A 13,626-nucleotide genomic window follows, 5' to 3' on the forward strand; every position below is an offset into this window, starting at 1 on the left:
TCTCTCTTTAGAGTAGTAAAATGTGCTCCTGATTAAATCTACCTGTGGATAACTACAGACCAGCACATTTTTCTTCTTATGCAGCTGGGGTACAAATCCAATAAGGTTTTTATTCAGTGCCTATTCTGCTTCCCTAGAATACAAACTCTTTAAAGCCCTTTCAAAGGCAGGTTTTTTTTAAAACTAGAATAACCCAATGAAAGGATTGGCCCATTCCTTTTAAAAAAAAAGTCAGGGATGGGGTGGGGTGAGGGGTGGGAATCCAAGTAATTTTTCTAAAAGGTATTCGGAATTTTTGAATTTACCTCTTGGTGTTTAAAAAAACTTGACCTATAATCTTCTAAATGGTTTGTGAAAAAATCATTTTAAAAACTCAACCATAGATAAAATTCCCTGTTCGATCCTAACTATTCCTGATCACATAGTTCCCAGTTTGCATGGGATTATAATGAGAAAAAATGCTTTGTAAACTTTAAAGAGCTATATAAATGTGTTATATTGTTGTTGTTGCTTATTCAGGAATAGAGAACTGCTGAAGTTTGAAACTATAAAGGCTAATCTGACTTTGAAAGGGGGGTGTTGAAGGATTCGAATCTAAGATATGAATGGAGAAAAATTAAAATCAAACAAAAACACAATGAACAAACACTTTAGACTTTCTATTTTCCTGTGTCTTTAGGATGATCATTAGCAAGAAATCAGCTCCGGAGTGTAATTGTTATCTAGGTAGACCAAGCAAAGCAAGTGGTGATCAGAAGAAACATGTATGGAAAAAAAGGAGAGGTTTGCTTGTCTTTGGAGAAGGATTTAGTGTGTATTAGCATAAAAAGGAGGGAAGGAGCCCCTCCTTAAATTTATATACTTTTTTATTTTTATATGACTAACAATCATATTTTATAGCCATCTCCTGCCAAATTTTTCTGACTTTTAAAACTAAATAAGACCCTCCTTTTAAACCAGAAGGGTAGGATTAGAGTAGCCATTTAAATAACTCTGAAGCTCACAAGGCGCCAAACAGTTGTGCAAGCTTGCCTTTTCTCCTTGAGATATATAGATGATAAAGTAAATTAAATCAATATTTCAGCATAAATTAGAATCTGCCCTGGGTAAACACCTATTTCTGAGACTACATCACTGGCATGAGGTGAAAGGTGTAATGAAAATTAATCCAAGAAATTAACTTCATAAAATACACATGTGGACTTTTCTTTCAGTACTGTGGTATAAGAACTACTCTCACTCCTTGGGTCATGAATGACTGAAACCTAGTACACTGGATAATGACTATGTCAAGACTGAACTGTGACCTGTTAGGCAAGTAGGTAAAAGCCAACAAAACAATGAAAGGGGCAGTTTAAAGCTATTGGATAACCTATCCTGCCTCTCTGCTCAGTGAACTCTATGAAGGAAAACAAGCTTGGGTGCCCTCTTTCAGCTAAATGATGCTGCCTGGTTAGGGATCAAAATGTCAAAGATCTGTAATTTTGTCAGCATGAGGCCTATTTCCACAGACAAAAAATATAACTTTCTAAAACTTAGTAGTGGTGTCTGTTATTTGTTATGGATGAACAAAAAAACATCACCTTGTGGCCACTCGCTGAATTTAACTAAGCTGGTCCTCTGACAACTCATCATTAGACATGTACTCAAAGCCCTTCCAGTTGGATAGAACTTAAAGTTCATCATCTCCTGGAGCAGCCTTCTAGAACTTGAGATGGCCTGAGGGACCCAGACAACCCAGAAAAGAAAACAATACTCAAGCCAGAAATAAATCAAGAAGTTGATAAATAATAACTTTACTTGACAATTAAAAATAAAAGCACTGGCCAGAAATATATTTATTCATATACTCACTGTTTAGAAATAAGAAGTCAGTGAATATTTTCTTGGCCTGTAAAAGTTTTTACAGTATGATCATCTATCTGCAAGACTATTCACAAATGTATAATCTATAAATAGCAGGTATCTGGTGGAAGGATAAAAGAAGTACCTTTCCCTTACTTTCCCACTCTCTTTTCTGATTCTGTCTGAACCATTATTTGATAATATTTTATTCAGTGACACCTCAGTTTGAAGTTAAATGTAAAGCTTTTTACAGATTTGAATGGAGGCTGAGGAAAGCCCATTCATTTTGTACTTTAGTATAAGCCTAGACTATAAAAAGTAGTTTTATTATGGCTCCGGGGCCAGCCTTGATTTTTTTTTCAAGGTTATTTATAAACTAGTTGGCCCCAGTGATAAAATATCAGCATGGCAGCAACATTGCATTTGACCCATTGTTACCTCTCCTCTTGATAGTCTCAAACACCAAGACAATTTTGGGCTTCATGGTTCCTAATCCCTTCAGGCACCTCTTATAGAACTCAATGCTGGCAGAAGATGTACACCAGCAAATTTTCTTAGGGTGGATCTTATCAAAAAGCTTTTCTACAAAAGTGCAACAAGTGTCGGAAAAGGGTTGCCTCTCTGGTAGTGCTAAGTAAGTGCTATCAATTTAATAAAATATAAAAATCAGTGAAATCCCATTTTGTTTCCCTATCATGGTAGGAAAGTGCCACTGAATTCTTGAAGGATCAATCAGCAGAAGAGAAGCCAAGAGATTTCTACCAAGCTAGGAGAGCTTGAGTTAGTGAAAGACTTAATGTCTTTCATCCAAGGATCAGACCACTTAGAGAGCCTCTTAAGCAGATTGGCCAATGGATATTGAGTCTTTTCAGCCACAGAACTTCAAGACGATATTATACTAAGTCAAAAAGAAGTTGGGATTGGCATCAGTGGAGCAAACACCCACATTAATGAAATCAGGTGTCAAAAAGCCAGGTGGCAACAGTGGATAAAGTATGGGACATAAGGAAGATCTGAGTCTGAAATCTAGTCTCAGACATTTCACCAGTGACTTTGGGCAAGTCACTTAACCTCTCTTAACCTCAGTTTCATCATTTGTAAAACGGAAATAATAGCACCTATCTTCCAGGGCTGTAGTAAGGATCAAATAAGCTAATATATATGTAAAGTACTTTGCAAACCTTAAAGTATGATGCTTCAGTACTTTAGCACAATGCTGGTTATTATTATGTCTTTGAAGTACTGATGTATAACAATGATATTTTGGGATACTTTGGGACAATAGCAGCTAAATATTATCACCAACAGTAGCTCTCAAAGTGTAGTCCTTGGGGACCCTTGGGAGTCACCAAGACCCCTTCAGGCAGTCTTTGAGATCAAAACTATTTTCATAATAATACTAATAAATTATTTGTCTATTAAAATATTCTTCCCTTTTCCAACTATATGACTGTGTGATACCAGATTTTCTTTATATACTTCAATCAAATATCACCACAGATTGAGTGCAGAACCAGATATGAGAAGCTAGCTTTCTTTTATTAGGCCAGAAATTAAAGATATTTGTGTGTGTGTGTGTGTGTGTGTGTGTGTGTGCCTGCATGTGTGTATGTGTGTGTGCGTGCGTGGGTGTGTATGTAATACAATGCTACTCTTCTTACTATATTTTGTTCTGGAAAATGTTGATTTTTGTTAAAATATGATTTATGTTAACATATATAATATGCTTGCTTTTATTAAATGCATTCATAAATATTTTAATTATCAGTTTTTATTTCTAAAATGGTAACTATCAATAACTATAACCCACAAAAACAAAAGTTCTTTTCAGTCCTCAGTAATTTTTAATAGTATAAAGTGATCCTGAGGTCAAAAAGTTCAAGAACTGCTCATCTAGAGTATTAAAAATTACTTAACATTTGTCCTAAAATTTTTGACAGATGAAACAAAACTACCTTCAACTTTTAACAGTGGTAAGTGGGGTAGGGGATGTATGTTATGATGTTACTACCGCTGCTCTGTTTCTTTTCCACTTGTATAGAAAAGCAACTTGCAGTAATTTATTTTCTTGAATGTTGCGGGATGCCTAATCTCTGAAGAGGAATAGAGTTTGCATGGCATTTGGCTTATTACGAGATTTGCTAAATAGCAAAGTTTTTTAAACATGGCAAGTATATGTCATTCAATGGCTGATATCCCCATTTCAGTTTACTTTTATGACAACAGAGGGTTAATTTTGACAATAGAAAAACGCAAATTCAAAAAAAAAAGAGATCCCAGTCTAAAAGCATTCACATAAAACTTTTAAAAATACATACAGTTTTACACATGGAAAATAGACATAGATCAATTTCCTTCTGGCATTTAAGAGTATTTAAACAAATCTTTAATCTTTTACATTAACTTACACTAGTATATTTTGAAACTTAATTTTCTATATCAACTATATCAATGTGAGTATTGCTGTTTTTGCTTACTGTATTTTCAACATCATTGACTGTATTTTAAAATTTGAAAAATATAATTCTTTCTACAAACTGACCAGGAATTACTTAAGCAATGGATTATTGATATGAAAATGCTTTGTAGCCTTAAAGAGTGATATGAAAAAACCTACTATTATCATTACATAAATATCCATTTTGCCCTCCGTCTAAGTTATCCTGTATAGAGTATTCAAACAGAATACTTTAAAAATACAAAATATTTGGATTAAAAATGTCTGGTGCATAGAATTCATTCAGAACAATAACCAAACTAAACAAATCCCCCAGTGGTATAGTCAAGTATCTCTAGTTTCTCACATCTCCAGCAGAATTCCTGCAGCGAAAACAGCAATACTCACACAGACAATATAAACTGTTACTCTGTTTGAAAAGTCACAAGGGATTGAACAGGAAGAGCTGACTATATATTGCTGTTTTCCTTTACTGTTCTAAATACAGTGACAGAACTTTCACTTTGGAACTGTGCCTCAAGCAAATGAAAATTCTGCAACAGAAGTCAATGCATTCAAGCCCTTTAAAAAATAAGTTGTGTGATTATCATGAATCACAGCACCATAACTAGGGTTTTTAATGAACAATTTGCCAAAGTCACCAAAATACTGGCCGAAACGCAATCCTACTGTGTAATAAGCAAGCCTCATTTTCTTCTTTTAATGGGATTTCTTATTAAGAGGCAGTGGGGTTTAGGTGACAAAGGGTTGGTCTATGTGGTCATCAGAAAGGTCTGACTTTTAGCCTGGTCCTTGACATATTTTGGTTTGTAACCTTGGGCAAGTCCTCTGAGTAGTCCAAAATTCTTTAAGACCATGAATTCCAAATGGTATCAATTATAGGTATTTTCACACTGGGATTCCCCTCATACTAATGAAATCATAGGCCAGGACTCCTCCCCCAACAATAAATAAGCAAATTATTAAGAATTTAAACAATTCATTTATGACCTCCTCAAATAGAGTCATTTGTATACACGCTTTATATCACAAATGCTTATTATACATTCTTGATCTTGTGCACATGCTAAATTTGACCAAATTTCAAGCAAAGATGACCTTCAAGCAAAAACCCTCTTTCAGAAAGGATAAACACACACACACACACACACACACACACACACACACACGCACGCACGCACACACGCACACATAAATACATATTATGTATAAAACTATGTGTTCACCTTAGTAACATTTGTGCTAACAATTGTTTCTTTAATTGTCCCAAGTCCAGGGGAGATCATACTTCTGGACAATTTATATTATTTTCTACCACAATCAGGAGACTGTCTATGTTGATTTCACATATGTCATTTAGAATTCACTTACTGTTAGATGCTGGAACAGCCACGCCCTCATGATATTTGTGGCTACTTTGGGAAAGATGCCACGCTTTTTATGACGCTTTTTGTCCTTATCTGGATCATCATCATCACCTGTGCTGGGGGAAGCTACACTGTTGTCCAAGCCATCACCTGTAAATATAGTGAATCAAATTTTGACTGATGCTACCTTGACATGCTTTATTAAAAAAAACTGCCTTTGGATATACACAAAATCACATGAGTAGCTAAAGGGTAGTAGAGAGTATAATATAGTTTTGCCAGTGACAGGAAAAAAAAACTATTTAGTCTCTAAAATGGCTTATTCTGAAAAATTTCCACCCCAAACAAAGAACTCTCTAATTAATCAGAATAGCAAATTAACAGCCAATTTTTCAGTTTGTGAAGGAACAAAGTAATTAGTGGGGAAATATGGGATCTTTATTAATTATATCTTTAGAACAATTTCTTTAACTGCATGAACAGATAAGTGATTGTCTGCTGATGTGGATTAAACATGGTACTGTGACAAGTACCATCATCCTCCTAGGGGATGCAAATTCCATATATTGCCTTTGGGATCAAGTTAGAGGGGTGAGGATGCATATGATGTTAATCATATCGACCAATGATATATCTTAAGAAAATCTAAAGCAATAGGTGAACATTAAGACATGGGAGAGAACATTAGACACGAGCTCATAGATTGTAGAATTAGAGATAGAAAGGTCCTCAAAGGCCATCTAATCTATCCTCATCATTCTGCAGATGAGGAAACTGAGGCCAAGAGAGGTTAAGTGAATTGCCCAAAGTCAGACAAGTAATGAGCAGCAGAGCTGAGGTCTGAAAGCAGGTCCTCTGACTTAAATGGAGCACTTTTTTCCCCTGGCAACAGTCTGAATTCTAAGCCCTGGGTTCAAATCCCAGCCATGATATTTATTTTGTTCTTGTCCGTCTATAAAATGGAGCTAAAAATACACATGCTATCTATCCCACAGGGTTTTTGCAAGAAAAGGGGTTTTATAAATCTTAAAATACCACGGAAATATGAGCTGTTATTAGGGAGAATTCAATTTCTCTTCCAGTGGTCTAACATATTAATGTTTTAATTTTAAAATAGTGTTGATTGAAATCAAACTATCTTCTAGACTGATAGTCTAGAACATGGCTATATCATCACTGAGGTCTTTTCTAGCTCTAAAATTCCATGATTGAAGCTAAAAAGTTGCCAATAAAGTATATTTCTCTATATTAAATCCTGTTTTGCTATTTATTTCCATTATAAAATTGGAGCTGTGCTCCTCTGGGAGGAAAAATGTTGGCCCCATGAGGCAATAAAATTATATTTTAGGATGTAGTAAAAGTTTAAAGTAATATATTTAAAAGAAAATACACTTTCTGAGGAAATAATCATACTACTCAAAATAAATCATAAGTATGAATGTAAAGGCACTATTGTTATTTTATGTTTGTCACAACAGCAGAAAGGACAAAAGGAAAAACAATGAAGGACCAAATACACTGGATTGTTTAAAAGTCTTCCAGCTTCTATCCAACTCCCTCCCCAATAAGCTATAGCAGGATAATATGTTTTAGTAACTTAGACCCTGTCCCCTAGCACTTGGTACATGTTGGTGGCTTTTTAGAAATAAACAGTTTGATCTAGGAAGAAACATAGGGGTAAAAATTAGTAATGCAGCAGTAAATGAGCAAGAGAGTTTATTTACTGGATATACGCAAGAATAAATGAAATAATAGGGGAGCATGCTACATGGCCTAAAGAACCAGAAAATTCCATTTAACAGGCTTTCAAGTTATATGTGTATGTAGATGCATATATACATAAACACATACCCACATATGAATTCTTATATGTATATATACATATATGTGTAAGTGTGTTTATATAGACAGTAGAACTGAATCAATTTTCTGATCTATAAATGCTCTTTTAGTAATCTCTGTATATTTTCTATCTAAAAATTTCCATATAAAAGGCATACCTGTAATTTTTTTCTCACTACATACAGAGAGAAACCTACATTTTAATTTCCCTAGGCAACCTACTGAACTTAAGTTTCTGCTTAACTCACTACAACTCCCCATAGCCAATAAAACAAACAAACAAAAATGACCAAGAAAGTGTCTTGAATTGGACCGAGCTAAAAATACAACTCCACTTCATTAAGAAAGTTTTTTTTAATATTTCCAGTGTTTGTAATCATGTCCTATCAAGCAACAATAGATCATAAGTTAAAAAAAACCATGAGAAATTTTCTGGGTGCCCTCTTTGGTTGAATTTATTGGGCTTGAAACAGTCTCTAGTGAGTATTTATTCTTCAACCCAATCCAATAAACATTAATTGAGCACCTACTGTGTAGAAAGCATTATTATGTGCTCATGGGATCACTGCCCTCAAGGAGCTTAAAGGAAAAGTTTTATTTCTATTTGTATAACTAAGAGTCTGAGGAGGACTCCAGACAGATTTGAATGATAAATTCTTTTAAAGCCCAATATTTAAAGAGGCTTTTTATACAGAGAAGCAATTCACCATATAAAATAACAATTCATAAAAGAAACATGAGCCAAGGAAACAACTCAACAGCATTTAAAATTTCAATGGGCTAATCCACTTTCAGTTTACCAAAGTTAACCAAGGAAAAGAGAAATACATATTATTTGTTCATTTATTAAACACAAGGAAAAACTTCTAACCCACTGACATTTTTTTACCACTTCCCAATAATTATTTTTACTCCTTTAATTTTTTTTTCTATTTCAGAACCCCTTCAGATTAATTTAGTAGAAAATGCCTAGTGCCTGCATAGAAGAGAATTCATTGATAATTTATGGAAATATCTACTATAATCCAGAGGAGATGACTTTTTTCCAGCTTTGTGCATCAATAGATAATCAAGGCCTTAAAGCAGCCTTAGCTTCCCATTACCTCAGGCAAAAAAATTCCTGAAAGCATGCCTTGAGGGCACCTGAATTATATACTCCATTAGGAGGGGAAAGGCTTTCTGCATTCCATGTATAACACTCACCAGAACCTTTCCTGTTTATTTCTGCTGTATGAAAGCAGAAGCATTAGGAACAGAATTTTTTAAGTGAAGACTTATGTAGATACAATGGAGAAACCTTTCAAGCAAGATCCAGATCACCTCCTTCAATCCCTGGCAGTGACCTATCCCAAATAAAAGGTTTCTGTTACATCATTAGCTCAAGCCAAAAACAGCCTTGGCTTAATGCACAGTTTGTTCTTCCTACTGTTTTTAGGCAAATACAGCTACTTTACTCCCATCTGGGAGGGAAATTACACTGCTGGGTTGTAATCTAAGACAAGATTTTCATTGGAAGCAAATGCTTTCAATCCAGTGTAAATACTGGTGCATGTTCAGAAAAGCCTAAAACAATAAACCCTAGTCCTGTCCGGCACAAGTCAGGGGAAATGGAGAAGGAAAAGCAGCATAATAAAGCAAACTACTCTCAAAGCAAACTCTTTCATAGATTTTAATAAATGGCTTGACCTCTTCCACTTTTAAGGAATGGAAGTTGATCTCGTAATGTCTAAATCTCAGAGAAAAGCCAAAGTGGTCAGTTGTACCTTTAGCAATTCCATCCTCTCTGCAATTTGATAGTCATCTCTATGAGGTCTCTGGAGGATTTGTTTCCTTCTCTTCCCCCCTCCCCTAAAATTTTAAGATCGCTGAGAAAAAAGAAAAAAAACTTAGAGAACCACTGACCAACCACATGGCAGCAGCTCTGAACCACATTTGTAAAATGTCAGCCGTGACTTCATTCCTAGAACTGACTTCTCCTGCCGCCAAATGAAGGCAAACTGAAAAGGTGGAAATAATCATAAAAATGATGCTAGTCCATAAACAAGCTTACAGCCTCATTAGTATAGCAGTAGGCTCCACTGGGTGATTTATGCTCGTTTTGCTGATGCCATGAGGAAATGCCATAGGGCGACTTAAGCCAACTGCTAATGGTTTCTGACAGCTTCTTAGCAACTAGTGCAAGCAACGTTGTGGCGTTTGCGAGTGACAGAAACCGAAAATGTCATATTATCTGCCCATGTGTCATGAAGTCCGTGTGGCAATTAACTAGTAGGCCAGTGACTGAGGGGCCAGAGGCTCTTGAACATGGCCTTTGGCTATTGCGAGACAGACTAGGCACGGCTTGCATTCTCACTGCACATATGCAACATTCTAATGCAGGAATCTGGTTCACACTACCTTACTGTCATTGATGAAATTGGTCCAGTCCAATTCTTTCTCTGTAGGAACCCCAGTTGCTTTCTCTTTAGCCACTGCATGGCATTATCAGGGGAGCATATAAAGTAATCTGCTTGCATATGGTTGTCTGAATGACGCCTTAATGGATGACACCTGATTCTTCACCTTTTGAACACGGGATCCAAAGGTGCTACCTTTTTTCTACTCTTGCACAAATTAGTCTAAAAGGATTTAAGATCACTGAAGCAGACTCATTGCCTGTCAAATTGCTAGAAGCATAGGAACTCTGCACAGCAACAAGACACTATTTAAAAAAACACCAAGCCTGTAACAAGCAGTAGGAGAGCCTTGGCTACACATTTCAGTTTCCAAGCTATCAAAACCATGCACTATATGTCAAACTGTCAAACCTTTCAGCATGGGCCATTTGCCCTTTCAAATAATATTTAAGAATTGTTTTTACAAAATTTTATAGGCCATGGTCTAGTGAAAGAGGCCAACCAACAAAGAAAGGAATTTGTACTACAATTCGTCCACGGACAATTTCTTGTGAGACCTGGGCCTATCCCTACGGAACAAGGCAGGTGACCTGTGGCAGCTCCCAGGCTGTCAGAGAGCTCAGATTTCAAACACGCTCAACTCAAACGTCCCAGAGTTGCCTATTTAAGCATGCCCAGGCATTTAGGCTGTGCTATCTCATTCCTTTCAAGAAAGGATAAAGCAGCATTTATCGTATTCAGGCCATTCAATGGGTCAGACTGGCCATGTCAGCAGGGGTTCCTCTCATGCAGGTCAAAACCCTCTCCCCTTTTTCTCCCCCTACCAACTCACTCTCTGTCCTTCCAGTACCACCATCTCCCCTACCCCTCCCCATCTACACAGAAGTATAGGCAAGAAAACAAGTTCATTTAAAATTCCACCAAAACAGCTAGGAACTTTCAGTGTTGATGGATAGCCACATATCAGATAAATTATGACCAATTTCTTTGTCTAATAAAGGCACTGTTTTAAAAATAGGGATATGTACCTCCAAATGCCAGTGCAAATAGTAGTGCAAGTCTAAATACTTTTTTTTGTTTGTTTGTTTCACTGGAAGTAGAAAAGAAGAGAAAACAATGACTCAAGACTTCATAAAAGTTTCAAAAACATTTCCAACTCTAACCCATGCTCTCCCTCTCTTATGCATATACAGAAGTGGCATAATTATTTGACATTCACATTGGAATTCAAAATTGAAGCTCATTTACAGGAACTTTTTGAAACTCAGAAGTTATTCAGAAAGTCATCCCAAAAGCACTCATTATCCCATATGCTAATTTTTATTAGGAAGAAAACAGAAACATGGAATGTTATGTTTAACTTTTTTTTTTCCTTTTCAGCTTTCACAAGGAACACGGCCACCTAAAAAGATAATATTGCATTCTTTCCTTGGGGTTCTAGAGCATTTCAAGGCTCCAAAATTCTGGTGTACTTCAATCTGAGTGGTCCCAGGTGAAAACATTTTTTTTTCTTTGGAGCTGTTGCTTAATGTTAATGTCCAAACTCTAATTACAAATGTTGAGACCATAACAGACAGCTCTAGGTGTCAATGCATTTTATGATAATTCTAAAGCTACTCCTGTGGTCTGGTCTCAGACCTAGCTAGGGCCCAAGAATCCAGAAGACAAATGGGAGAAGGTTCCTAGCTAGGTTTTGGTGGGGAGGACAAGGTACCACCATTTCACAGTAATCAACTAGTTTTTTTGAACATTTTAAACAGGTGTTTCTCTTCAAGGAGTTAATGAAACATTTTATTTGTTTAAGGTTCTACATGAGTGTAACTTATTCAATATTTCTAATGATCTTGGTTTTCATCGAAATAATGAATGAAATAACTTTCATTATTACTCAACCCCTAATGTATACCTTTACAACTTGATAGGACCTGCTTACATTTTGCCTGTAACTACCTGAATAGGTAATCAACAACCTTACCACTGGAATAATGCACTGAAATAGATTTTAGTGGGCATGAATGTACATTCTCTAAAACTTATAATGCAGCCCCCACTTCACTGAGAAGAGTTTTGAGTTCTTAATATTCACCTTTAGAATTCTACATAAATACAATTATTGAAAAAAAAATTCACTTGAATAAATCCTAAAAGGAATATGCTCAACAGAAATGGGAAGTACTTCTGGACTCTTTATGTACTCCTTCTACAGAATAATATTCTTCGTTTAACAAATCAATGTCCTCAAAAATGCTAATATCGCTCAGCATAAATATGCCAATTAATGTTTATAATTTTTATTAGGGAGTTACTTTTTTCCAACTAATTAGACTTTCTTGTAAGTATAAATTGAAGCTATCTGCTGAGTTCAAAATTACTACCTGTTAAGTCTTTATTGTTCTTATGCTCAGGCATAATGAAACAATATGCAAAAGTTATTTGGTTCTTTCTAGCAGGTTTTTAAAAAATCTATTTAGTATAGCACTCACCGTTATATTCTTATGAGTCTCACTATAATGGGGAAAGGCAATATTATGAATATAATATTTAAGTCAATTCAATAACATTTAATAAGTACCTACTATATGGCAGGTACTAAGATAAGTCCAGGGGATGCAAAAAAAAGGCAAAAACAGTCCCTGCCCTCAAGGAGATCACAGTCTAATGGGAGAGACAATATGTACACAAATAAGAAATATGCAAGACAAAATGGAAGCAATATTGAAGGAAAGGGACTAACATTTCTTCCAGAAGGTGGGATTTTAGCTGAGACTTAAAGGAAGCCAGGAAATCCAGGAAGCAGAGACCAATGGGGAGAACATTCGAGGCACGGAGAGGAGGGCAGTGAAAAGGCTCAGAGTCAGAAAGATGGAGAGTATCTTATGTTAAAAACAGCAAGGAGAACACCAACTCTAACTGGAAAGATAGGAAGGGGCCAAATTATAAAGGGCTATAATTTTTAAGAGTTTAATGATGGCTTCGTTTAGCTCTTTCAATTAAACTTAACACATTTATTATGAAATTCACAAAGGGGCACTCGTTTTTGGTGTCTTCCCATCCTTATACATATATAGTATTACTTTCAGCCAAAAATTATACCAGTTTGATCAAAGTAGCATAATAAAAAAAATAAAGATTCAACCAAGTAATTCCATATAATTTATTTCACCATCCATGATATTTTAATACTAAGTACAACTGAAAAAGAATCATTTCCCAAACCTCCCATGTGGCATCATTAGGAATCACAATAAACAATTAGATGTTGGCAATTGCCATGAGTTCTATTATTTCCAGAAGCTCCTATCAAAGGCTGTATGTTGTATAGTAGCAAAGTAGATGTTATTGGGTGTAGCAAAGTAGGGAGTGAGTGGATACTTTTAAATGTCGTGCAGATATATTATAACAGTATTGTTATGTAGCAGAGGTTGAATTGGTATATATGGGCTCTCCCAGGGAGCTTGTAACTATTTTAACACTCTCAGAAAAAATGACCACCAGCATTAAGTACTGGCACAAGCCTGTGCTGTTTTATTAAAAGACATAGAGCTCAAGTTGTTTGGACAGTGAAGAGCAGAGGTGAAATGTAAAATGCTTAATCAGCAGCCCTGAAAACTGCTTCCTTTTTAGATTACTTTAATTATCAACCTCCTGGCAGAGTAAAAGAGTAGTTAGCTCTGCCACTTGTTTAAGTTTATATCTGTCAATGAACACTTGCATTTTA

General features: G+C 35.8%; 1 protein-coding gene across 3 annotated transcripts in view; it reads right to left on the minus strand.

Moving 5' to 3' along the window:
* Nucleotides 1-13,626, minus strand: part of MEIS1 (Meis homeobox 1) — a 152,627-nt gene that overhangs the window by 64,440 nt on the left and 74,561 nt on the right. For all 3 annotated transcript variants that reach the window (XM_036752821.1, XM_036752822.1, XM_036752820.1), the window contains exon 8: nt 5,675-5,820. In XM_036752821.1, coding sequence (XP_036608716.1) covers nt 5,675-5,820 — 146 coding nt within the window. The remainder of the gene's footprint in view (nt 1-5,674; nt 5,821-13,626) is intronic.

This window comes from Trichosurus vulpecula, chromosome 3, assembly GCF_011100635.1.
Source record: "Trichosurus vulpecula isolate mTriVul1 chromosome 3, mTriVul1.pri, whole genome shotgun sequence".
Taxonomy (NCBI): domain Eukaryota; kingdom Metazoa; phylum Chordata; class Mammalia; order Diprotodontia; family Phalangeridae; genus Trichosurus; species Trichosurus vulpecula.